Genomic DNA, 25,212 nt, shown 5'->3' with positions numbered 1-25,212 from the left:
TCCTCGAAACCTTGTGGGCTCCGTTGGTGACTATTGCCTGGCTCTTCTCTGGGCACAGAGAATCAGGCAGTAGAAGGGACACCTCAAATAATCTAAGGACCCATGAGTCTTCCTTTGGTGGTAGCGTCCAGTCCATCCCCACTTGTGGGTGAGCTCTTCAGTTGCCTTGTGTAAGGTGTGGCTGTGGAACCCCAGCATTAGACCTGGCCCAGGTCTGAGTGACAAGGACCAACCCCCCCTCGGGCTGCCTGCAGCTTGGGGTGTGGGATAATACTGCTCTCTAGTGGTACTTAGTGATAGTTCAGCTCCCATGCTGCCAGCCCTCAGTGACCACAGTCAGCCAGGTTGTAGAGTTCATAAAATCTCTTCCCAGCCAGCGGGTTGCAGCCAGAGCTGCTGACAAGTCCAGAGGCATTGCCCTGGGTTCTAGTGTGCTCCCTCCTCCAGGGCTGTCGCCCAGTCACAGCTTCCAGAGCCGCCCCTCCCCCCATACACACACACACACACTGCCAAGAGCTGCCAGAGCCCTGGGTGCCCCTTCCCCGAGGGCCTGGCCCTGTGATCCAGGGTGACGTGTTGGGGACACACAGACAAATGTTAACGGTGTGTAGAAGCCCAAGTGGAATGTCACATCTCGGTCTCCGCCAACAGACTGTCCCCTAGTCCTGACGTCATGAGCACCATCTGAGAGCTGGGATCTGTGGGCGGGCAGAGGCGTAGTAAGAGTTCACTCGTGGGGACCTCAAATGGCTGAGCACTGGCCTCGCTTCCCCACTGCCACCCTTCCTCCCAGGCCTGGGCTTTGGCCAAACCCTCTGGCTGTTTACCGCTGGGGCACCTCCAGGAGCTGCTGCCCTGATGGCGGGCAGCAGCAGGCTCCCGTCCTTTCTCCCATTCCTGGGTGTCGCCAGGCCCTCCTGCCACCTCCTCCTCTTCCTCGCCCTCGGAGAGGAGATCACAGATCTGCTGCTGGAGCTCGGGACTGATGCTGTTCTCTGCCAACACCAGGCTCCGCAAAGCTGTCGGGTAATTTTCTACCATGTCCAGCAAGGTCTGGGATGAGTGAGAGGATGGAAAAGGATGACCACGGTTAAGGCCAACCTCAGCCCCTAGCAACCATGGGTGTGGGGGGGGGGCGGTGTGCATGGTCCCTTCTGGGTCCTCCCGGGGACAGGAACCTTCTTACCTGAGCTGATTGATTGGTAAGTCCTGTACCCTCCAAGTCTAGCACCTCCAGGGTGCGGCTAGAAGCCACTGCCACGGCTAGCATCCCTGCCACGTGGTCACCTGTGGAGGTAGCATGCCTCTTAGCGTTCCTGGATAGCTTTCCCAGTGCCCTAAAACCTTCAGGCCTTATCCCAGCCTGGAGGGCAGCTCTGTCACCGGGAAGTTAGGGGGACAAAGGCCTGCCCAGCCATGGTGACAGAAGCGTAGATCCACCTGGATGGCTCTTTTGTTACCTCCTAGACCCCTGGGGGAGCTCCTGTTCTCTTCCCCCTTCCTCTGGTGGGGGTTCCTATGGCATCACATGGTCGCAGGCGGGTAGAAACACAGGGCAGGGTGATTGCTGAAGTTCTGAGCCTCACCCAGGGGGTTGTAGTCCAGATTGAGGACGCGGACCTGGGAGCTGTGGGCCACGGCAATGGCGAGGCGGCTCCAGCCCTTAGGGGTGATGCCAGGGTTGGCACTCAGCGTCAGCTCCTTGAGGCCTGGGCAGCAGCACAAGAAGCCAAGATGGGAGGGTTAAGCTTCTCCCTCACCCCAGGTTTCTTGGGTGTTTCTAGTAGTTAGGGGACACCCCACCAAGCCACTCAGAGCTCCAGAGTCCATTAGGAGTCCTGCTTCCCCTGCCTGTCCCAGCCTTGCCACCACTTTCCCCTTCCAGACCCTGAGAGCAGGAAGCCACGCCCCCCTCCCTGCAGCACTTTCTTCTCCACCCCAGGCCCTAAGCAGAGCCCTGCTCACCGGACTTGGCTCCATCCGGGGGCAGCAGGCCACAGATGAGGTTGATGGCTTCATCACCCAACATGCAGTCTCCTAGGTCCAGAGCCACTAAAGCCGGGTGCAGGGCCAGGGCCGGGTTCAGCAATGCCAGCCCCGCGTCGGTGAGGGGGCTTCCGTGCAGGCTGCAGGAGTAAGGGGAAGAGAGCAAAGATGTTGCCTCGATGAGCCCCGTCTGTACCTGGAGAGGGCATTTCCCATGCGGAGAGCTCAGAGACAAAGCACGTGCTCGGACAGACAGGGTGCAGTGGGTGGGGAGATACGGGGCAGGGGTGGTGTGCAAGTGGACTGGAGGAAAGACAGGTGCAGGCGGCTGTGTGGAGGAACCGGAGGCTGCAGGAGGCGTGGGCGGAGGGGAGCGGGCAGCGCTCGGGACCCTCAGGCCAGGGGGCGCACTCACAAGAGGGACTGGATGGAGCGGTTGGTCCTCAGCGCTTCTGCCAGCTGCTTGATGCGGCTGGGGCTGGACACGACACCCAGATTAAGGTTGAGCTGCGCCAGGGACGTGGCCCCGGCCAGCGCCCGGCAGATGCGGCCGAAGTCGCGGTCACAGAGGCGGCAGCCACGCAGTGAGAGCAGGCGCACGGCGTTGTCGCGCAGGCCGCGGCAGATGTCCCGCACTTCGGCGCCAGACAGAGGTTCTCCCGATATCTGAATGGAGCTGGGCAGCATCGTGTCCACGGCCAGGCCGCCGAGGCCGTAGCCCGGGGAGGCCTGGGTCGCGGTCCCCAATGCGGTGGCGGCCGGAGTGGGGCGGGAGGCCGAGGCAGAGGCTGCGGCAGAGGCGGAGGAGGCGGGGGCGGAGGCAGAGGAGAGCGCCGGGGCTGCAGCCTGAGCCTGCCGGGGCTGCGGAGGCGCCGAGGTCGCGGACGGGCCGAGGCCGAGCGGCGCTGGGGCGGGAGTGGACCGAGCTGTCCGCGTCTGGGCTGCGGGCGGAGGCGCGCGGTCCCGCGTGTCCTCGTCCCTGCCGGGTGCAGTGGCAGTGGCGGCGGCTCGGGACTAGAAGGACAGGTTCTCCCTCGGAGGCAGCGCCCGCTCCCGGGGTCTCTCCGGCCTGGCTCCCCCTGCCGCCCCGGGGGCCGGGCCCCACGGCTCGCAGGAGCCGGGAGCAGGCAGGCCGGCGGCGGCTGCAGCTCCGGCCTCAGCCCCTGCGCCGGAGCGGGCGGCGGGTTCCCATGGCAACGGGCGCGTCACCGCGCTCGCCCCGCCCCTGCGCGGCCTAGGCGGGCTCGCGTGGATCCGGCAGGGGCTTGGGGGCGGCGGGACACACCTTTCCAATGTCTGTGGGGACACAGCAGGTAGAGAGAAGCGGGGCTGGGCACCGAGGACTGAGGACACGCGGGGATTAAAGCCTGTCACCTGGAGACGGTGTGTGAAAATGTTGCCGGCGCATCCGCCAGTTGCCCCTCATTTCCCCGGTGGCGCCTGCCCAGGGATCCCGAACACCCCCCATTCTCGTTTCCAAGGCCTCAACCGACCCTTCTGGCCATGCCCCGCCCCCTCGTGAGGGAGGTGCTCAGCTGCGCGGGGACTCCATTCCCCAGGACTTCCCTGCCCACTCACTCTGGGGCCAACCTGGCAGGCTCGCTGAGCTGGGCGGGCCCGAGCTGTCAGAACACGGAACCCCATCGAGTACTGCGGGCACATGAGCCTCGAGTAGATGCTGTTCCTGGGTTGGCCTCATCCCTGGTGTGATGCACAGGGCACTGCTGATGCCCTGAGGGCACAAGGAAAGCGGCGGGGGGGGGGGGGGCAAGGGTAAGCCACCTGGAGCTGAGGTGGGGACCTTTCCCAAGGATTTTATCCACTGGCCCTGGTGGCAGGGGCCTCACCCTCACATGTATAGCACAGGGCAAATACAGGATACTTACTGGGATAACCTCAGGATTGTTTTTTGAAAGGTAGAATGACAGAAGCCATAGATTTCCAGCAGCTGGTTCATGCCCTGAACACCCACAGCTGCCACGGGCCGGGCCAGGTAGAGGCCAGGAGCCAGGAGCCAGGAATCCCAGCCTGGCCTCCCACATGGGCAGCAGGGTACTTGGGCCAGCCTCCTTTGCCTTCTGAGCTGGGGTGCATTAGCTGGCTCCCAAGTGGGGCAAGCAGGATTCCTACACAGCACACACTGATATCACACCTGGGCCCCCAAAGATATTTTGAGCAATAGTAAGGACAGCAGAGGTCAAAACCACATTTTTTTTTTTTTAAAGATATGAAAAGCAGTGACAGATCTCCCACTCAGCAGTTCACTCTAACAGGTGGGGCTGGGCCAGGCTGCAGCCAGGAGCCCCAACTCCATCCGGTCCCATAGGTGACAGGGACCCAGGTACCTGAGCCGTCCTCTGCAGCTCCCCAGCAGCACTGGCAGTGAGCTGGATTGGAGGCTGAGCTGCCTGCACCCAGACACAGGATGCAGGCGACCAAGCCTGCGCCCCAAGACCTTTCTCCCCTGCTTGCCAAGTAGGAAGGACTTTTGGAAGTGAACAGCATCCTCCACAGGGCAGAGACGGGCACTGAAGGGGGCTGGCTTTGGTACCACAACAGCCAAGCCAACTTTGGCTTCAAGTATGAGCTGCACTGGAAAAAGAGCCCCACCACGGCTCATGCACAGGGGTTTCCGGTCATAGGTAGCTTTGATCTGGAAGTTTCTGTCCATTTGTCACCGTGCCACTGGCTCTTCCAGATGGTTTATGAGTTGAGGTAGACAGGTGCGCTGTCGAGTTGGTGTGACAGTTCTTGGACTGGAAGCTGCCTTCCCGCGCGGGGACCAGGCACCCCCTTGCCTGCCCCTTGGGGCCAGGTTGTAGATTCTCTGTGTTCTACGTACCTGGCCTATCCCATCTTCATCCTGCCTAAGTTGGCGTGCGTAGAAGGGAACATGCGGCCTGGGAAGGGGAAAGGTACAGGAAGCAGGGTGAGAGGGAGGGCTGTGGGAATGGCAGCCACAGTTCCAGACTTTAATCAGTGTTTTAATTACCAGTCTATATTTAGCAGAACAAAGTGGGAGCACTGAGGAGGGAGGTGGAGTGGGTGGGGAGGGCCTTGGAGGGGCTGCCCCACTTAATGCACTGGATGCATGGCCTGGCAGTCCTGGCCAGAAGTGCCCAGCCTTGTGCCCTCCAGAAGCCCTGCCAAGTGTCAGGGGGGTACTTGGGCAGCTCCGGCTTCAGCAGCAGCTGCACAGCCCATCAAAAAGACATGTGTCATCGGTGCCGTTCTTTCATCTTCCTCCACTCCACGTCCAGAGGAGAACCAGCTGGCCAAGGACTGCGGTCAGGGTCACTGTGACTGCAGGGTCACAGCCACGGCCTTGGCTGTGGCGTTGAGCACAGCAACAGGAAGCTTGGCCGCAGGCAGAGCATCAGGGATGTCCCTGGGGACTCTCTGGATGGGTGGGACATTGGGGCCCTCCAGTGTGTCCAGGATGCCTGAGAGAAGAATGGAGGATGAGCGTGAGTCGGCTGGGCCTGGCCTGCTGCCCGGGCCCTTACTGCTCTGCCCCTGCCTGTCTTGCTCTGGCCACTTACCCTCCACCACTTTATGGTAGGCAAAATGCAGATACAGCAGGAAGAGCATGTGCAGGGCTGCCAGGGTGCCACAGAGGAGTAACCGCTGGGTGGGACCCACTGTCCGGGACACCAACACTGCCACCTAGTGCCACAAGAACACAGCCTGGAGGGCCTCTTCCCGCGGGGAACATGGGGAGACCCTTCTCCGACCTGAAGCATCTCTGGGCCCTTCCCTCCTGTTCAGAGCCTGCTGGAGTAGGGCAAGCTCTGGACAGGCTTCCTTGTCCCCGCCCCCCCCCCATGCCTAGGTCCCAGCTTACCATGCGCAGGGTGGACAGCCCCCCAACCAGCAGCCAGAAGAGGTAGAAGAGGGCATGCAGGTGGATGTTGTAGGTGATGAACAGGACAATGCAGTGCCCGAAGAGGCCGTAGCCCTGGCAAAAAGGCAGGGAGGACATGTACTCGGCGGGGCTGGCCTTGGGCCCCTGCGGGACTCTGGGAATGAGTGGTTCACTGCCCCATCCTCCCACTTTAAGATCACCCTCACCCACCACTGTGGCTGACTCCTTACCAGCAGTGCCAACATCTGCAACATGGTGATCTGGGCGTTGCACAGGTAGGCAAGGAAGTAAATGAAAGACGAGACACCCAGCCAATAGCCGAAGCAGGTGCCAATGGCGGTGCCCATTAGGGTGCCCTCCCGCTGTGGGGCAAAGACTCCACTGAATGCTAGTAGGTTTCTGAGCTCAGCCTAGCCTGCCTCCTTCACAGGACCCCCTACGCCTCACCCCAATCCCCACCTTGGTGGACAACTGCCCCACCTCAGCCCCCACCGGGCCCACCCTCTCCCCCAGGTCCCCGGTCAGGCTTACAATGATGGTGTCAGATGTCTTCATCCCATGGAGGAGGATGGCGACTAGTGTGAAGACCAGCATGAGAGGGCCGTAGAGCTCACCGGCGATTTTCTGTCAATATACCAACTAATTCAGGCCACTGGCTCTGCTCTTCCCAGGCTTGGCCTGGCAGCAGCCTCCCACCTCTGCCCCAGGACCACCGCCCCCTCCCTCTTCTCCCATTCACCTGGGGGAAGTTGACCATCTTGATGGGGATCATGGACTCCAGGAGCCTGAGAGGCGAGAGGAGAGACGCCAGCTGAAGCAGCGCTAGGCTATGGGGTTGCAGAGGGCAAGGCTCTCCAACTCCAGGGGATGGGGTCTGGCCCCAAGGACATGCTGAATACACAGGGAGAAAAGGGTCACAAAGGCTGAGGAAACCACTTCCTTGTCTCAAGAGGTACTTCCATGAAGGACAGCCCTCAGCTGCAGCAGCTGTGGGGAGAAAAGGAAGGAAAGGCAGCACCAAGGGAGCCAGTGCGCTCCCTACCAATTACCACCAGGGTAGCGGTGAGCACCCTTTTTATTTTGAAATATTTTTGAATATTTTTATTTTGAAATATTTTTCTTCTTTTTTTTTAAAAGGTTTATTTTATCTTTATTGGAAAATCAGATTTACAGAGAGGAGGAGAAACAGAGATCTTTCATCTGTTGATTCACTCCCCAAGCAGCTGCAATGGCTGCAGCTGTGCCGATCCGAAGCCAGGAGCCTAGAGTCTTTCGGGTTCCCACATGGGTGCAGGGTCCCAATGCATTGGGCCGTCCTCCACTGCTTTCCCAGGCCACAAACAGGGAGCTGGATGGGAAGTGTGGCTTCTGGGATTAGCACCGGCGCCCATATGGGATTACAGCGCATTCAAGGCAAGGACTAGCCACCAGGCTACCATGCTGGGTCCATATATTTTATTTCTTATCTTCCTGAAAGGTAGAGTTGGAGAGAGGAAAGCCACAAAATCTCCCATCTGCTAGTTCATTCTCCAAATAGTTCTAACTGCCAGGGCTTGGCCAGGCTGAAGCCAGGAGCCGGAAGCTTCCTCCAGGTCTCTCACATAAAAGCGGGGACCCAAGTTCTTGAACCATCCTTTGCTGCTTTCCCAGGTGCATTAGCAGGGAGCTGGATCAGAAGTGCAGCAGCTGGGACATGAACTGGTAGCCCGATGGGACACTGGCATTATGGGTGGAGGCTTGGTGGCTATGCTAGCTCCTGAGCATCTTTCTGAAGCTCAGAGAGATATCTGAAGTGTTCCATACAGAACAAAGTACATGACATTTCTCTACTCTCTCCAGCTGACTCCTAGTAATAGTTGAAATTTGTAGCTAGATTTTTTTTCTTCTCCTGTCCGAAGCACTAGCCTACTGTGGCCTGGGCACCCCTCCTCCTGGGGCTCCCGCACTATAACTGCAATCAAGGGAAAGGCTGCCATCTGCCCCCATCGGGCATTCGGACGTCATCAGAAGTGTCTGACATAGAGCTGTTTTCAAAAACATTTGTTGAGGGCTCACATTTGAGAGGCACGGGTAACAGTAAAAGTGAGACAAAGGACTGTTCTGGTTTCAGCAATAAAAAGATAAACAAGGGGCCAGTGTTGTGGTGCAGCATGTTGAACAGCTGCTTGCCACGCCAGCATCTCAGAGTGCTAATCCAAGTCCTGGTTGCTGAACTGCCAATCTAGTTTTCTGTTCACACCTCTGGTGAAGGCAGTGCAAGATGGCCCACGTGCTTGGGCTGCTGCCCTGCGGGGGAGACCAACATGCAATTACTGGCTCCTGGCTTTCACCTGGCTCAGCTCTGCCTGCTGCAGCCATTTGGAGTACAATCTAGTACATAGAAGACCTCTCTCTCTCTTTCATTGTCCCTTTCAATCTTGCAAATAAATAACTACATCTTTCAGAAACACTCTGCAACAAAGGCTGTGACTACCTAACAGTCAACAGGGCTGTCCTGGACTTAAAGAAATGAAACAAACACAACAGCCTGCGCCAGAGATGCTCCTGGTCTCTGCGGAGATGGACCCAGAAACGAGAGGCAAGCAGTGCTGTCTTGCTGCCCCTCAGAGGAAACATGCCAGCAGTGAATAGAGTGGGGGAGGATACAGAACTAGTGCCGCAGCCATAGCTCAATAGGCTAATCCTCCACTGGCAAGTGCTGGCATCCTGTAAGGGCACTGGTTCATGTCCTGGCTGCTCTACTTCCCATCCAGTTCCTGCTGTTGCCTGGGAAAGCAGCAGAGGACAGCCAAGAGCTTTGGGACCCTTTCCCCGCGTGGGAGACCCAGAAGAGTTCCTGGCTCCTGGCTTCGGATTGGCTTAGCTCTGGCCAGGGCAGCCACTTGGAGAGTGAAAGAGTGGATCAAAGATATTTCTGTCAATCATCCTTTCAGATAAAAATAAATAACTGCGTAGTGATTAGGGACACAGAGACACAGAGCCCAGGGCATGGGGTCTGGTTATGGTTTGTGGGAACGAGTGGGGCTTAGGATTCGCACCTGCTGCGCACCTGGGCGGGCTCCACATCGAAGTAAGGTCTCAGGATGTCGATGTTGGCGTACAGGCTGAATGCTCTGGAAGCTTGTCTCTTCCCCGCCTGCCACATCTGATGGAGAAGCAGGTGTGCCTGGTCCTACTCCTGCTCCTGGCTCCCCTCTGCCCCAGGGGCTCACTCCGGGGCAGCCTGAGGTGACTGCTCCAGAGATAGGGGCTGCCCCCGCTGAGGGTTCAAGCTGGCTTACCTGGTCAGCCACTTGCCGGCTCAGCTGTCCCTTGAAGCCCTTCATGCCCAAGAACTCGCCCTCTTCTTCCTCCGCGGCGGCCGCATCGGCGTCCACTTCTTCCTCGCGCAGGCGCTGATGCAGCTCGCCCATGTCCTCAAAGCTGGAGCCCGAGGTGTCATCCATGTTCTCCATGTCGATCACGGCCGAGCCCGCGCCCTGGAGAAGACCACAGGACCTTCCTGCTCCCTGTGCCAGCTCCTCAACTCAGCCCCTCCTTGCTCTCAGAAACCAACCCCTGGCTGCAGGCTCCAGGCGCTCCTTTCCAGCCTGGGAAACCTACGAGTTGATTTCCATGTACCTTCCCAAAGCAAAGTTGTACAAGGGCCCATTGCTTCTGTCATTTTCAACAGTGTGTTTCCAGCGAGTGCCGGCGCAGCAGTCCTCACCACCTCCCGCCTCGGGCCCAGCCCTGCCGCAGGGGCCAGCACTGCTTTGGCTGGCTCTCTGCTTGTGGCAAAAGGGACAAACATCCTGCACATGGAGTGGACTTTCAGGCCCTAAGGGAGAAGCTTCAAGACGGGGGACGGTCCTAGGGAGCGTGGTGGGGTGGGGGAGATATCATTACCTGCATGTTTTCTTCGAACCCTGCCCATTCCGGGCCTGCCCCGTTTCGAGCGCCGCCGGCCGGCGCCGCCGTGGCTGCCATGTCCCTGGAGGGCTCCCGTCGCGGAAAGCCGCGCCGCTGGCCCCGCGAGCCGAGGGAGAGTGGGCAGCAGCGGGCCGGAGGACGGCAGAGACGTCCGGGGACGAGGGCGACCACACGGAACCTTCACCCGGAAAAATAGAGACACCCGGATGTTTGGCCCAGACTGACTTCCGGAAGCTGCGGACGTGGCCGGGAGCGGGGCAGAGCTCTCGCGATAGGTGAGGCTCCGAGAGGCGGCGCGTTGCCACGGAGACGGAGAAAGGGTGCTGGAACGCACGCGCCGGTGAGGCCGCAGTGGGAGAGCCAAAATGGCGGCGGCGCAAGCGGTGGAAGAAATGCGGAGCCGCGTGCTTCTAGGCGAGTTCGGGGTTCGCAACGTAAGGCTTGTGGCCCGGAGCCCAGGAGGAAGATTGAGAGGGACGGGTTGGGCTTACGGTGCTGACGGCCTTGGCCTCGCCGCCTCTTCATGGACCTAAGGACCCGTGTCTCCTCAGGTCCACACGACTGACTTCCCCGGTAACTATTACGGCTATGACGACGCCTGGGATCAGGAGCGCTTCGAGAAGGTGAGGGGGCCGGGGGCTCCTCTCTTTGCGCTCGCTCGGCTGGCAGACCGTTTCTTTTAGTCTGCGAGCGTGGGCTGGGCGCTGCGGGCTCGGGCCAGGTCCTCCCGGGCTGCTGCCTCGTGCTGACATGGAGATCTTAGCCATGCTGGAGGGATAGCGCGTGTCTACAGAGGATTCTAGCAATGTGCCAGAGGTGTTTGAGAGACACAAGGACGGGCGGTGCTGGGGTAGGACTGTGAAAGGGACAGACACTGTTAAGATGTCGTAAAGCACGTGGTCTCCCAGCCGAGCCTTGAACGGTAGTGGAAGGCTGCGGAGGAGCCTGCTTCTGGAATGTGCAGTTCATTATTGTTAAGTTACAGTGGCCTGAGTGGGAGGCATATTTGGAGTGCATGGTAGGTAGCATGGGTGATATAGAGTTCTAGAAGGTTCTTGAGCAGATGGTCAGATTTGGAGCCTTGATGTTGGAGAACCATGGTCTGTTGGATGGTGTGGGGGAACAGAGGCTGACGATGGCTAGGGAGCAAGGCGGGTGGGTAGACACTGGCCAGTGCCTTGGTAAGGCCGACAGGGCTTTTTGTCAGGGAAACGGATTTGACGGATAGTGGTGTCATTTACAGATAGTCTGGAAGAAAGATCCATTTGGCACCCTGGGCTGTGGTGGGGCCAGGAGGCCGCCAGACTGAAGTGAAAGCAGAAGGGGGTTGTGCACAGTGCTTGCGAGAAACCAGGAGTGTGGTTGAGGTCACTTGGGAGAGACGAGAAGCTGGCACATAAGGACACTGAGGCTGTGGGTGGAAGCAGGTAGCAGGCAGGGTTTGTTCTCAGAAACCAAGGAACTTGAGCATGGAGGGTTTTATTTATTTATTAAATTTGATAATCTTTACATAGTTGATTAGGGCACAAAGGGTCAAGGGCTACAGGAAAGTGGGTAAGACCATTGTTTCCACATTATTTTTTTCTGCATCTGGGGTAAGGGGAGAGATAAAGGGAGAAGCCCCACCCAGCCTCCCACCCATCCCAGGTCCCCAACATGGGGCATGCTCCAGGGGTCCTGCTCAAGTGGTTTTGATAGTTCAACAATTCTGATTTACTGCCAATCTAGAGAGAATGGAGGGTTTTAAATGATCAATAATCCAATGCCAAATGCAACAAGCATGAGGTAAGAAAAGGCCTGGGGACTGTCAGCAGGACCACACTCAATGGAAGTTTCTGTTCTTTCATAAAACAGCAGCTTCCGGCTCAAGGCATACTGCATAGTGGGAACACAAAACCAGGGACACTTTCCAAGAAGTCTTTCCTCCCCCCCAAATTGAAGAAGAAAACGCCTTCTGAGGGTTTTGTGGCTAGAGAGGGTTTTGGGTAAGAGAGGCTGTTAATACTGAGTAGGGGGTTGTGGAGAGCTCCCAGTAACAGTGTCCTTCATTTCCTCGTTTCTGCTTTCCCTCTAGAATTTCCGTGTGGATGTGGTGCACATGGATGAAAACTCATTGGAGTTTGACATGGTGGGAATTGATGCAGCCATTGCCAACGCTTTCCGCCGGATTCTGTTGGCTGAGGTACTAGGCAGGAGCTGTGACCAGCACTATCACCTCACTGTGGCTGTCTCAAGTTGCCCTCTTTTTTCCTGCTGAGATTTTGCCAAGTTTTTTTTTTTTTTTCTTCTTTGTAAACTTTTCCTTAAGCATTCTCTGGGGAGCGGTCTGAAGCAGTGAGGAATCCATGGGACTGTTCAGCAGGTGAATTCTGTCTCCTGGAGCAGGTGCCCACCATGGCTGTGGAGAAGGTCCTGGTGTATAACAACACATCCATCATGCAGGATGAGATCCTTGCTCATCGCCTGGGCCTCATTCCCATTCGTGCTGATCCTCGTCTTTTTGAATATCGGAACCAAGGTGAGGACCAGAGAGATGACATGTGGGGACAAGTAGAACAACTATTTTCCTGAAGTCGATTCTGGAAGGAGCAGCCTGGGTTTGAGTCCTGGAGTGACTTATGTGTGGTCTTGCGCGAGTTTTTGGCACAGCAGGCAAACATGTATGTGCCCTGGCCTACCTAGTTTGGTGGGTAGGGTGAGAGGTGCACGGTGCATGGCACCGCTGTTCCTGCTGTAGCCAGAGCTGCTCCTTCCCTCCACAGGAGACGAGGAAGGCACCGAAATCGACACTCTGCAGTTTCGGCTGCAGGTGCGGTGCACTTGGAACCCCAAGGCTGCTAAGGATTCCTCCGATCCCAACGAACTCTATGTCAACCACAAGGGTCAGTAGGCAGTAAGGAGGAAAGCCTGCTGTGGCTTGGTGGCTGTGTGGCCCATGGCTCCAACTTGTTTCTCGTCCAGTTTACACCAGGCACATGACGTGGGTGCCCTTGGGGAACCAGGCTGACCTCTTTCCGGAAGGCACCATCCGGCCAGTGGATGATGACATCCTCATTACCCTGCTGCGACCTGGCCAAGAGATCGATGTACTCCTGCATTGTGTCAAGGGCATTGGTAAGAGCCCCTGCCCGGGCTGTTTTAAGCACTGGGTATATAGGTTATTGCTGCAGGGAAGGGTGGACAGGCAGATGGACAATGGGCTCACACTCCTGCTGCAGTGAACTGATCTGACCCTCCTCACCCTCACCCACCCCCAAGGCAAGGACCACGCCAAGTTCTCGCCGGTGACCACAGCCAGTTATAGGCTTCTGCCAGACATCACCCTGCTGGAGCCCGTAGAAGGGGAAGCTGCTGAGGAGCTGAGCCGCTGCTTCTCACCAGGTGTCATTGAGGTACAGGAAGTCCAAGGTATGGTATTTAGGGTGCTGTTCAGGTCAGGACCTAAGGTGTGATTTCTGTGAAAGTAGATGGGGCTTTGAGATGTTAGTATACACAACTTTTTATTAGGCAAGAAGGTGGCCAGAGTTGCCAACCCCCGGCTGGACACCTTCAGCAGGGAAAGCTTTCGCAATGAGAAGCTGAAGAAGCTTGTACGGCTTGCCCGGGTTCGAGATCATTATATCTGTGAGTAGGAGTTGCTGGGGGCTGGGTGTAAGTACTGGGGGGAGCCCTAAGAAGTTACAAAGCATCTCTTTGGTCCCCAGTTTCAGTCGAGTCTTCAGGAGTACTGCCACCAGATGTGCTGGTGAGTGAAGCCATCAAGGTTCTGATGGGGAAGTGCCGGCGGTTCTTAGATGAGCTCGACGCAGTGCAGATGGACTGAGTCCTGCACAGGAGCTGCTGTGCGATGGCTGCTTGGTTGGCACGGAGCCAAGCTGCAGGTTCTGAGCGACCCCTGTGGACTGCTACACCCAGTATGACCAGAAGTCCCAAGTTTTCTGGGACGATTCCAGCTTTATTTTCAGTCAATACATTTTGTTGAATGTATCGCAAAACGAGATTTATGCCTTTGTAAGGCTTAGATGTAAATAAACTCGGGTTCAAACAAAAGGTTTCTTAAGACCATACTTCTTGAGGTTTGATCTAAAATTATGGGACCTTAACTGGGAACGGGTTTAGCGTTTTATAATGACTAATGACTAACATTGGGTTCAGGGATAGGCATTTGTTGGACTGGGCCAGAAGACATGGCTTGGGATGCCCACATCCCATACTGGAGTGCCTGGGTGTGAGAGTCCTGGCTCTGTTCTTCATTCTGGTTTCCTGAGTATACAGACCCTGGGAAGCAGCAGGTGATGACTGTCAGATCCCAGCTGTTAGTCTTCACCCAGCTCAGCTCTAGCTGCTGTGGGCATTTGGGAAATAAACTGATGGGTGGGAGAGGTCTTCTCTGCCATTCAAATCCACAAAGGACGTGAGGTTCAGCGGTCATGGAAGGTCAGGGTCATGTCCTGTTGAAGCCTCCTGAAAGTATTGAGTAGTGTGGTGTCTGGGCCCAGCCAACCACTAGAAAACCACATGATTCAAGGAGCAGGGTGAGCTTGCCACTGCACCCGTCTCCTGAGTTACCAGGGAAGGGGAAAGAAAGGTGGAATTATCCACGCAGTAGTCTTAAAGTTATATTGCTGTTGACATTTTTACAAAGAACAGCAGTAGTTCCTTTTGGACATCTTGCTAGGATCAGGCCTAGCAGCGCTGCCAAAGCGACACCAAGAATACAAGAGGCTGCTTGCTGGGTGTACATCAGGAACCATAGCACCTTTCTAATGGGCACAGTGGTTCTGAAATCTTGCCAGTGCAGGTTCCTGTCACAGTCCTTCCCATCTGGTTCCCTTAGCAGAGTGTTCACGGGGAAGCAACCACGGAGCAAGTTTTGACTTGTTTAAAAAAGGCAGATGGGCCTTTTCTGTATGAAATTGAGATTTTTTTTTTTACTGACATGCAGATGTGCTTTAGAGTTAATGTTTTCTACAAAAAAGTTCTATAAACAATAGAAAATTTTCTAGCATGAAGTCACAGGATGTAAAAATATTACAACACAATAAATACAACTACACCCTCCACAGCCCCAATAAGACAGAGTGGGCACAGCTAGAAACTTGGAGGGGGAACACTCTTTGAGGTCACCTTTGCAATCAGTGGAAACCTACAGCACCATGCAGAAGAGAGAGTGGGGGCCAGTCTGTGGTAGAGAGAGCCTCATGGCACTCCCAAGTCCTATTTCCCCAGCTCTGCCTCTTCCCATCTGTACCCTGCCTGTGGCTTGCATTGCTTTAAACCTGTCACTTCAGTCCACCCTGGCTCTCAGCTCACAGAGATCATCTTGTCAACACACCTGATGAAGGACAGGCCTGTCCCTGCACTGCCAATAGGTGCACACTCTGGTTTCTGTATACGTTAAGCCTAACTAATGGCCAGTTAGAGGCTCAGGGCCAGGTCTCATGTTTGCATCCCCTCTGCCGTCCTGGTACCTCTATAATGGACTCACAGTACGGATTGTGATGGGAAGGCATATTTTCTTTTCTTTTGGAAATGGCCCTTGAGAAGTGAGCAGGCACCTGAAAGACTGTAAGAGTTTTGAAGGCACCTGGACTCGGCTAGTCCTAGAAAGGAGATCAGTGGCTTTGCTAGCTACTTGTCACAGATGTTGCCTCATTGGTCTAGATTTTTCTTGGATAATGATGGTTTCATGTGACACTAGATAGGGTACTGTGGCTCTTGAGCCTGAGCAGACCCTGAGGCTAGGGAAACCCTCAAGGGGTCATTCATGGGGGGTGGGTAAGTGACTATGTGAGCCAAGGGCAAAGAGAGCATTATAGACTGCCCAGCCCAGCAGGACCCTGCAGGTCTGACTTGATGCTGTGCCCAGAGTTTAGTCATGGATCCCATCGGGTGGCCAGAGTCACTCAAAGTTGAGGGAACTGACCAAATGAAGGTTCAGCACTTAGCACCAGACACTGCCCCTGTGGGTGGGACTGGGCTCCCGTTAGCCCTGCGACAAGAGGCTCAGTGGCACTTGCAGTGGTCCAGGAGATAACTCTGGCGCATGTAGTGGAGGCCTGAGCCCTCGCCTGCTTGGCTAAGCCAACTCGGCTGACCAGTCATGGTGTAGCACTCCTAGTTGCCATCCTGCACTGGTATGTGCCTGCGCAGGGCAGGAGGGTCTGGGGAGAAGGGCTGCTCTAGCTTTTCTTGGAAAAGCCAACTCCAGGTAGAATGGGCGCTACCTGCATCATCCAGTCAGTGCAGTGTGTGCCCTACCTCCCTTTCTTGGTCTGTCTGTGGAATGACTGCTGACCCTGCATAGGGCCCACTCTCCAGCTTCAGACCTGGATTCTCTCTCCAGGTTGACAATGGTGAGAAGTGAGGTGCCAGTATAAGAAGGGCCTAGATTAGCTACAGAGGGGGGAAAAGAGATGACAATAAAGGCCGAGGAAGGATGCCCAAAAGCTTGATTCAGGGTTCAAAGATGGTGGCTAGGCTGCCCCCCTCGCTGTCCAGCACCTCTGTCTCCAGCACTGGCTTTATCTTTTTGAAAAGGGAGGGAAGATTCTTAATGTGAACTTCTTTTCGGAACTGTTCTCCCAAGGGTTTCTGTGGAAAACAAATGAGAAAGAACTAAGGCTGGTCCGTGGGTCACAGGTTAGATGACCCTACCACCATGGCCCATGGCTACAAGATGGCTTCTGATTGGTCTGTACACATATGGACACCCTAGCTGGGCAGGGAGCACGAGGGAAGTAATGTGACCTACCCCGATGCAGCCAGCAATGAGACGTTTAAATTGGTCCTTCCGGCGCTTGTCAGCCACTTTCTGGAGGGAAGGGTTCAAAAGCTTGCAATCAAACTGGTCTAGAGAGTCCTTCTGAATCTCAGGGATTTGCTCCATTACGGCTCTAATTTCCAGGTACCTGGGGCGCTGAGAAGTAGGGATTAAACTCCCCTGATATAGGTGAAGATCTGAAACCTGCCACTTCCCATTCCCAGCCCCACCCACCTTTAGGGTGGCATTAGCCATTTGGCAGATGCCTTGGTTCAGGGTTGGCGGCAATGAGGCTGCAGCCATCCCTCCCCCGTGTGTCCCCCACTCACCAGTGCCTCATATATCTGGAAGGCCAGGTGGACCAGGGAGGCCATGCAGCCATCGTGCTGCCCATGTGTCTGCAGGCCTTTCAGCACACTGGTGAAGAGCCATGTGACGGCGTCGGCGAGCAGAGATCCAGACAGCACCTGGGGGGACAGCTGTGCTCAGAGACCTAGCCCTCCCTTAAGGCTGCAGCACCCCAGGTCTTCCAAGTGGTCGGGCATACCCCCGCAAGAACACAGGAACCCTACTTGTTTGAGGAGAGGCCAGCAGAGTTGGGTGGTTGTCCTCTGGCAAGACAGAGTGTCCTTCCAGGCCAGGGAATTGAAGGCTGTGATTAACAGTGCTGTGCACACATCCTGAACAGAAAGGATGAACATTGAAAGGAGTAACAGCTTCCTTTAACTGCTCTGGCTCATCATGAGTTAGAGGTTCAGCAGGCAAGAACGAAGATGACAAAAGCAGCCACTAAAGTCAAATGTGCTTACTTGCTCTATTTTTGCCTACCAGGCAGTCAAAACTAACACACACACACACACACACACACACACACACACACAACAAAACACCAACTCCTAAGAAAATGAATGTGTGGAATACAGACAAAACTCAGGCATCAGGAGGTCAGGCAGCAAGGTTGGAACAGGATGCCTGTAGTGGAAGCCTTGGCCAAGGTCAGCTTTGCTTTTTCCTTTCTCATCAAAAAACTTCTGATGGGTATTGCAGAGATAAACAGAAGGTGGCTTGCTGGCGCGACCAGGAGCCAAGGCATCCCCTTCCTCTCCACTCACCTCATGCTTCATCAGACATTTGCCCAGGTCTGTGAGCTCTGCTGTAGCTGAAGGGGTCACCTCTGAGGACATCATCTCATCATCTGTAAGCATAGAAGGCAGCAGTCAGTCCCATTCTTTTAGAACAGGGAACAGACAGTTCTGACAGAAGCTCTGGGCTGACTGGAGGCACAGCACACTTGGAAACACAGCACATGGCTAAGGCAAGAGAGCCACTAGCACAGCACTAGCACCAACCTCCCTCCATTCCCTCCAGACACCGGAAGGAAAACCAAGCCTGTGCTGCCTGTGGTAAACCCAGAGACGTGGCAAGCTGTGCACATGGGAGGCACGGGAGCTACTGGGCCGTGACTGTAAAGCTGCCAATACTGGGGACCTGGGTGAGCACCCACTGTGACAAGAACTGATTCAGTTCCTGGTGACACAAAAGGAACAGGATCAAGTCTGCTCCCAGATCTAGCAAGGGAAGACATGAATGCAGAAAAATAAAGCAGAGAAAGATCGAAAAGTGGTAAGGAGCACTGATTTTGATAATTTGCTCTTGGGAGACCTCTTGGAAGTGACATTTGAGTAGAGACCTGACTGAAGCAAGGGAACAAGCATGTATATGGTGTGGGCAAACCCTGCTCGAGGGTACAGCAGGAACAAAGGCGTGGAGTGGGGGACACAGCAAGGAGGCCACGCATAGGACTGCAGGACAGAGGCCGTCTCACCCTGGCCAGGAACTGTCGCGGTTCACAGGGAACATCATTGAGTGTCTCAATGCGGACAGCTAAAGGCTATGCTGGAGGCTCACTCACCGTCTCCATCTGCGGGAGTGGCAGCACTGTGGTCAGCTCCTTTCTTGGAAACACAGCACACGGCTAAGGCAAGAGAGCCAGGTTACTGGATGAGGGAGGGCCTAGCCACTGCCACCAATAACCGCCACCTCCGACCAACTGATCCCAAATTCTTCTAGTCGCTCTTCAATGAACAGGGTGAGGGCAGAGGTGTCTGAAGAGGGGAATGAGGTGGGATGGGATAAAAGAAATTCCTGACAGGAGCAGATGTCTCATGTCTCCTCGGTCTACGTGACCAAGTTCCATCTATTTCATTCAAAAACAAAAAAGTGCTTTCATGTTCAAGCCTTAAAATGTTCCCTATTCCAACTTCTTCCTGCCATTTGAGACCTATTCCTGGTCTATATAATGGCCTTGGCCTAATGCAGTTCAGAATTCATAAAACATCATTAAATTGACTTAAGGCCCACCTAACTTCTGTCTAGTTAATTAATATCAACATTTCTGTACGTTTTTTCTTAATCAGTTGGGGCCTTCCTAGGGTTGGCTGAGTGACCAGCTCTGTTTTCCAGAGAATGCGTCTCCGCCCTGGGTCCCACGTGCCACTCACTGATCAGATCCATGACTTCGCGGGTTAGCATCCTCACCAACTGCTCCTCTAGCATCTCCTGCGACTCTGGGTTCTCATCCGCAGCCTCCTCTTCTCCACTGCAGAGACCGGGGGCCAAGTGCCAAGGGAGAATGAAGAAAGGCAGTGACCCTGGCCAGACTCCCTCTTCCCGCTAGATGGATTCTCCTGGCTTCCAATGGGTACAGTTTCTATGTCAATGTTGGGACTGGACAACAGTGAGCCAAGTGGGATATTATCACTCGTGGCCTGGTCTGCTTGGATAGACGGTGCAGGGTCAAAATCCCAAGGAAGTAAGGTGAAGGTGTCTCCTGTGAAGAATCTGCCACCTGCCACAGCTTGTGCAGACATGCCATCCAGCACCAAGGCTAGCAATGGCTACAGTTAAGCCAGGAAAACAGCATCCCTGCAGCCCCTACCTTTCCCCACCTAAACCCAGCTATCGGCTCCAAGCAGGAGAGGGCATTCCTTACCACAGGAGGCTCCTCTGGTTGATGATTTGCCATTTCTGGGAAAGCCTCTGAGAAAACACAAGGGAAGAAGGTATTGGGTGTGAAGAGCAGACTGGACTCCCACGATCCAGGGCCCACTTTAGGACTGCACCTGGCCATGATGACTCCTGGTGCCCACAGAGCCTCATTACGACCCTTACATGGATTCTGTCACCTCTTCCTACACCCAGGATGAGACAGCATCACAAGCACCAATACCACTTGTAATCCCTGGATACATCTGTTTGTTACCCAGCTAGTTCAGCTACTTAATTCCAGAGAAGGGAAAACACTGCCCCTAGCCCCTCCCCCAGCCCCGCAACTTGCACCTGTAGTCTCTCTGCAGGCCATCATCAGAGCAGGTTGGTCTCCTGGGGGTCGTTCACCCCTCCCAAAGCAATGACAGACACTGCTGGGAGGGTCCCCCGAGTCAACACAGGGGCTGCTGACCAAATGCAGCATTCCTGCCTCCCTTACCATGTGCAGGTAGGTGAACAGGGGTCCAAGGATGGGGGACACCAGTGTTTCATAGTGCTCGGGGGGACAGAACAGCACCAGTGGCTTCACAAAGACTCGTGCTGCAGGGGCAAGTTAAGGCGTCTCAGCACAGACACAACCTGGGTGGTCAGACCTAGGAGACTTGCAAGATGCCAAGAACATAATGGCTTCGAGGAGAAACTGCTTCAAGCTTCATTCATCACATTCTGTTGGGCTTTTAGTCTAACTGTCCTCTAGGAAGTATACCCATGCAACACATTCTCCATCACCATTCTTCTGACAACCACAGGGAAGACAGACATTTAGAAATGCTTCCAAATGGGTCTGAGGAAAAAATAAAGTTATGTCGCCCAGTGCAATGGCTCAATGGCACTTCCCACTCTAAGTGCTGAGATGGGTGCTGATTTGTGACCCAGCTGCTCTACTTCCCATCCAGCTCCATGCTTGTGGCCTGGGAAAGTAGTTGAGGACGGGCCAAAGCCCTGGGACCCTGCCTCTGTGTGGCAGACCTGGAGGTAGCTCCTGGCTTTGGATCAACTCAGCTCCGGCTGTTACAGACATTTGTGGAGTGAATCAGCAGATGGATTATCATTCTTTGTTTCTCTTTCTCTGTAAATCTGATTTGCCTTCCAATACAAATAGATAATTCTTTGGGGAAAAAGAAAAGAATCAAATATCAAAGTGCTTCTTCAAAGAAGTAGCACTTGACAAAATATAGAAAAGGTGTAAAGCTTCATTATTCACATTTCTGAGGTAGGGGTGGTAAAGACTTACCCCTCAGAAAAGTTTGTAATAAAGAAAAAACTTTAGACTGCCTTCCTATTTTTCCTGCCATTTACTTCAGCTTCCCAGTCTTTTGAATGAGAACACGCTGCACTGCAGACACAGTTTCCCCATCCTCTTCCTTTCACTTTTTTTCCTGAAAGATTTTCTCATCTTTGAGGCTCTCAGGCACTTTGGAAAGGATATGGAGCATGGGTCTGAGACGGTAGTCAGGAATATTGTTCAAGTTGACAAAGGCGGAGCTGAGGAGCTGGGTCGCGAGGTCCTCCACAGTGTAGAAGTCCTGCTGCATGGAAGGGCCTGCCTTCCCTAGGATATGGAAGCTGCAAGGGAACAGCAGTGCCAGTGACATATCCGACATTTGCAACTGCTACCCCTAACTACCCTGAGACATTGCGGTTAGTAACGTGATTGTATTTGCTCCTAAGAGCACGTGAGAGCACCTGTCCCTCCACCTTGCCATGATGAAACATCCTTACAGCAATGACACAGCCTCTTTTTAAAGACCGATGTTTGTATCCAAAGCCAACAGTGCACTTCCTCACCCTGTCTTCTCACACAGGAGAATCTCATTGATGTGACTGATAAGGCTACTGGGTTAGTGAGGCCAAAGCCCCAGTGATGCGTGCCTGTGGGCGAGGTACCTCCCCATCTCATAACCAAGGCCTGAAGACAAAATCCTAGCCATCAGCCCTTCACAATCACAGCAGAGGGATGATGTGAACAGTGAGAGGCCTGAGCAGGTGCAGCCTCACCACTCCATCTTCCCCAGGGGTCTCAATACTTAAATACTAGACACAGATAGGCAGTGCATGAAACAGCGTCATGACCAGGACTGTAAGGTACATTAAAACAAAACAAAAAAACCCAGCTATCATATCATAAAGCAAATGCAAGGAAGCTGGTTACTCATTTTGTTTTTGACAATTATTAGTTTCTTATCAAATTCCTGTCTCACTTAGCTGGTACACTAAAACTGGAAATCACAAACCCACTCAGCAACATGCCTGGGAAGAGCAATTGGAAGGCAGCAGTGGTTCCTTACCAGTTTTCATACAGGGTGCTGAAGAAACGCTGCATCCTTTCCAAAACTGTCTTGTAGACAGGATGGTCATTGAGTTCCAGGAGAGGCTGAGGTAATCCTGCAGAGAGAGATGGGCCACGAGTCTCCTCGATCCAAGGCCCTGCAGCTGGCAGCCTGGGCCTGGGAATGTGCGTGCAAAGCAGTCACATCTCCCACCAGCTGGTGGCGCTAGAGCTTCCCCACAAGTCATCTAGTACAATCTCCAGGTAAGGAATAAGTCAGGATCTCAGCAGGGCAACACAGATGCTTCCTCCTACTTTAAGTTCCAGAATCTTTGTTTTAAGCAAAAGTTATTCTACAGGTCAACATGAAGGCCACTCAGCTAAGCCTAATAACTGCCTTAAAAGAGCCATACTTCCCAAGTATAGTCAGAGGGAGTCATAGATTTTTTTTAGTTTTAAAGTAAGATTTATTAGAAAAAGTTGAGAAAGGAGACTCCCGTCCTAGTGACGGGAGGGGGCTCTGAGATAGAAAAGACCCTTACCCACTGCCATAGTGGCAGGAGGAAAAGAAAAACCCTGAGTCATAGATTTTTTTTTTATTCATTAATTACATTGTGAGTCATAGATTTTTATACAGGTTTCTATATAGTCAGAAGCTACCAGCGAGAATTGTTTGTTCATTTTAGTATCTCTGGTTGGCAAAATAAATAAATAAAATAATATCTTAAAATGTTAAAATTATATGTATATGTAAAATATGATTTATTTAGCTGAAAGGCAGAGTTACAGGGAGAGGAGATCCAGAGATCTTTCATCTTTTGGTTCACTCTCCAAATGGTCACAATGGCCAGAGCTGTGCTAGGCCAAAGCCAGAAGCCTGGAATCCCCATGTGTGGCCACAGTGGTCCAAGTACTTGGTCTATCTTCCACTGCTTTCGCAGGCACATTAACAGGGAGCTAGCTCAGTAGAGCAGCTGGGACTCAAATCAGCACTCACATGGGATGCTGGAGTCATAGGCACCAGGTCAGCCAGCAGCAGCTTAATATGCCGTGCCTAAACACCAGCCTCAGGCTACATAATTGTAAAACAGGAGTTTCTGGCTTAAATAACAGAATGCTATGGGAAGATGTGGCAAAACAAAAGCTTTTTATATTAATGGGAATACAGGTCTTAACAGTTTTATTTTTGCTGGAATCTGCAACACAAGCTTTATTGTGGTGGTGCCAAAGAAAAGATCCAGGACTATACACACATGAGCTCTGGAGAGGCAAACTGACACCCTGCCTCTGTCAACTCCCCAGACCATATGGCCCTGGCCAGATTCAGTGGGAGCCAAGACTATGGTGAGGGCTTAGTAGTGAGCGAGGCAGAAGCTTTAGAAACAGATCCAAGTGATGGAGACTCTGGCATCCCCAGGTCTGCTCCTCTTCTTCCTTCCTGTTGCTTAGGCAAGCCGAGCTCTTCTCTACCTGCATCAGAGCCTTGGTCCTGCTACTCTCCAGAATACACAGCCTGTGCTCTTGAACACCAACTCGACAAGATCCTATACATCCTTCACAATGCCATGGGACTCTAAGTTTGGGTTAGACCCTGCGATTTTCTTTCACTGCAAATATCACAATTAGGACCATGTGGCTGTTTTTATGTCTATATGTCAATAGGAAAAGTCAGTTTGAACTACATTCTAATCAAGACAGGACTTACAACATACTCCTTCAAAATATTGGCTAACAGATGAAAAGTAGGAAGGTAAACCCATATTCTTTGGGTTGAAGCCACAGCTTACGGGCAGGCATTTGCCCCAGTGATGCTTGTTAAGATACCCCACATTGGGACTGTTTTTTTGTTATAGTGAGTAGGACTGCCGCTTGTGACATTGGCATACCATGTTGGCAAGGATTTGTGTTCTACCTGCTCTGCTTCTGATCCAGTTCCTGCTAATGGGGGGTTGTGGTGGCTGGTGTGTGTGTATGTATGCATGGCAGTGGAGCATGGCTCAAGTATTTGGGCCCTGCTATTGTTGAAGACCTAGCCTTGGCTGTTGCAGTCATCTGGGGATTGAACCAGCTGATGGATACTTTTTCTCTAAGTTCTATCGTTGAAATATATAAATCCTTAAAACAATCAAGAGTATCTGGCTTTGATGTCTGGCTCAGGCACTTGACTCTAGCTTCCTGCTAAGTGGAGATCTGGGGAGGCAGCAGCAACGGTTCAAGTAACTGGTTCTTGTTGCCCACATTTCTGGCTTCAGGATTTGGTCTGGTTCAGTTACTGCCATTGCAGACACCAGGGCAGTGAACTAGCAGTTAGAAACTGTTTCTCTAACTTAAAAAAAAAAGTCACCTTTTGCTTATCATCTAATATCTTTAACACCTACTACTGCCAGTTATATTTCAGATTATCATGTAGAAACAAATGAAACTGCTGCTGAAGAGCTCTTGTGTACTGACTGAAGTAAACACACTTGCTCTTGTATAGTCTGAAGGAATTCTACAATAAGTTTCTGAACAACAGATAGTGTGGTGGTGCCAGATAAGCAGGAAAAGGCAGAAGATAAACCAAAGCTGTTCCAAGAGTCCATCAGAAATAAAGTATTCAGTGAGGAAAAGATTAAAACTTCTTACCTAATATAGATGATTTTTCCGCTTCAAGCATATCCAGCGCCTTAGTGAAAGGCTCTGCCATTTTGGCTAGCATTTCCGGTGCATATAAAGTATTGTGGGTTCTGAAAGAAACAAGGATGCTCAATGAGCTTTTCCTAGCCTGGTGCAAAAGCTGAGTGGGTTTCATCTGATGACTCAGGGACACTACACTTCCATACGGATGGGTCTCCCCATCAACACCACTCCTGGCTGGGAAGAGGAAACACAGAGATATCCCCGTGTTCCCTGGGGCAGGCAGCGCATGAGAGGCTATCAAGCACGGACATGTGATCCAGACAGCATCAGGACTTGGGGCCCAAGATAATGCCTGCCACTCTCAGGAGTGTGCTAACCCAGTAGAAAGAAATGTTAAGGAATGAAATTTTGGTGATGATATTAGGAAATTACTGCTAATATTTAAGATGAAATACCGATGAATTCACTGTCAAACTGAAGGCCATAATGATTTATTGTTACACAGTTCTGTGAGTTTCCTCTCTCACATATAGGCCAGTGATTCAGTCTTAAAAAAGAAAAAAAAAAAAAAAGATTTCCTCATACTTGGAGTAACAAAATCAATAGCATTCCAGAACTATCAAAACCCTGTGAATAGTACCCTCAGAGCATGCTCCACATTGGGGACCCTGTGGAAGACATCATGTGGCCATCTATCAACCCTGAGAACGGATACGGTTAGGATGCTGGGTGTAGCTTCTTTCCCTCTCC

At 53.3% G+C, this 25,212-nt stretch overlaps 4 protein-coding genes across 10 annotated transcripts in view; 1 reads left to right on the top strand and 3 right to left on the bottom strand.

Moving 5' to 3' along the window:
* Positions 1-345: 345 nt before the first annotated feature.
* LRRC73 (leucine rich repeat containing 73) lies at positions 346-3,378 on the bottom strand. 4 transcript variants are annotated; one of them, XM_058662553.1, is made up of 6 exons: positions 2,402-3,369; positions 1,966-2,126; positions 1,587-1,709; positions 1,187-1,287; positions 839-1,053; positions 346-698 (listed from the first exon to the last, which is right to left on the bottom strand). In XM_058662553.1, exons 1-6 carry the CDS (start codon positions 2,671-2,673, stop codon positions 461-463), a joined length of 1,110 nt encoding a protein of 369 aa, XP_058518536.1. In that variant the 5' UTR covers positions 2,674-3,369; the 3' UTR covers positions 346-460. The 4 variants fall into 4 exon arrangements, with proteins under 4 accessions (XP_058518536.1, XP_004590451.1, XP_058518537.1 ...); XM_004590394.2 differs by having other exon boundaries at positions 828-1,053; positions 2,402-3,358; XM_058662554.1 differs by lacking the exon at positions 1,587-1,709 and having other exon boundaries at positions 2,402-3,378.
* Positions 3,379-4,937: 1,559 nt separating this feature from the next.
* Positions 4,938-9,938, bottom strand: YIPF3 (Yip1 domain family member 3). The gene is made up of 9 exons (XM_004590517.3): positions 9,740-9,938; positions 9,133-9,330; positions 8,890-8,996; positions 6,591-6,636; positions 6,383-6,475; positions 6,082-6,213; positions 5,831-5,944; positions 5,529-5,652; positions 4,938-5,429 (listed from the first exon to the last, which is right to left on the bottom strand). The coding sequence occupies exons 1-9, from the start codon at positions 9,818-9,820 to the stop codon at positions 5,281-5,283; spliced, it is 1,044 nt and encodes a 347-aa protein (XP_004590574.2). The 5' UTR covers positions 9,821-9,938; the 3' UTR covers positions 4,938-5,280.
* A 52-nt stretch (positions 9,939-9,990) lies between these two features.
* On the top strand, positions 9,991-13,892 carry POLR1C (RNA polymerase I and III subunit C). 2 transcript variants are annotated; one of them, XM_012928444.2, is made up of 9 exons: positions 9,991-10,197; positions 10,315-10,386; positions 11,838-11,945; positions 12,149-12,281; positions 12,526-12,645; positions 12,725-12,877; positions 13,022-13,171; positions 13,271-13,387; positions 13,468-13,892. In XM_012928444.2, the coding sequence occupies exons 1-9, from the start codon at positions 10,129-10,131 to the stop codon at positions 13,584-13,586; spliced, it is 1,041 nt and encodes a 346-aa protein (XP_012783898.2). In that variant the 5' UTR covers positions 9,991-10,128; the 3' UTR covers positions 13,587-13,892. The 2 variants fall into 2 exon arrangements, with proteins under 2 accessions (XP_012783898.2, XP_058518511.1); XM_058662528.1 differs by having other exon boundaries at positions 10,109-10,177; positions 13,468-13,891.
* Positions 13,893-16,198: 2,306 nt separating this feature from the next.
* Positions 16,199-25,212, bottom strand: part of XPO5 (exportin 5) — a 48,879-nt gene continuing 39,865 nt past the window's right edge. For 2 of the 3 annotated variants that reach the window (XM_058662498.1, XM_058662501.1), the window contains 12 exons: positions 24,469-24,569; positions 21,863-21,959; positions 21,005-21,140; positions 20,014-20,112; positions 19,519-19,565; positions 19,028-19,125; positions 18,439-18,501; positions 17,639-17,721; positions 17,099-17,206; positions 16,856-16,993; positions 16,518-16,682; positions 16,199-16,357 (listed from right to left, as the gene is read on the bottom strand). In XM_058662498.1, coding sequence (XP_058518481.1) covers positions 16,220-16,357; positions 16,518-16,682; positions 16,856-16,993; positions 17,099-17,206; positions 17,639-17,721; positions 18,439-18,501; positions 19,028-19,125; positions 19,519-19,565; positions 20,014-20,112; positions 21,005-21,140; positions 21,863-21,959; positions 24,469-24,569 — 1,273 coding nt within the window. In that variant the 3' untranslated portion in view covers positions 16,199-16,219. Of the gene's footprint in view, positions 16,358-16,517; positions 16,683-16,855; positions 16,994-17,098; positions 17,207-17,638; positions 17,722-18,438; positions 18,502-19,027; positions 19,126-19,518; positions 19,566-20,013; positions 20,113-21,004; positions 21,141-21,862; positions 21,960-24,468; positions 24,570-25,212 lie in introns of those variants that run through there. The other variant, XR_009245241.1, reaches the window with a different exon arrangement.

This window comes from Ochotona princeps, chromosome 1 (assembly GCF_030435755.1).
Source record: "Ochotona princeps isolate mOchPri1 chromosome 1, mOchPri1.hap1, whole genome shotgun sequence".
Taxonomy (NCBI): domain Eukaryota; kingdom Metazoa; phylum Chordata; class Mammalia; order Lagomorpha; family Ochotonidae; genus Ochotona; species Ochotona princeps.
Note: the sequence above shows the minus strand (reverse complement) of the source record. Positions and strands in the feature narration are given on the sequence as shown.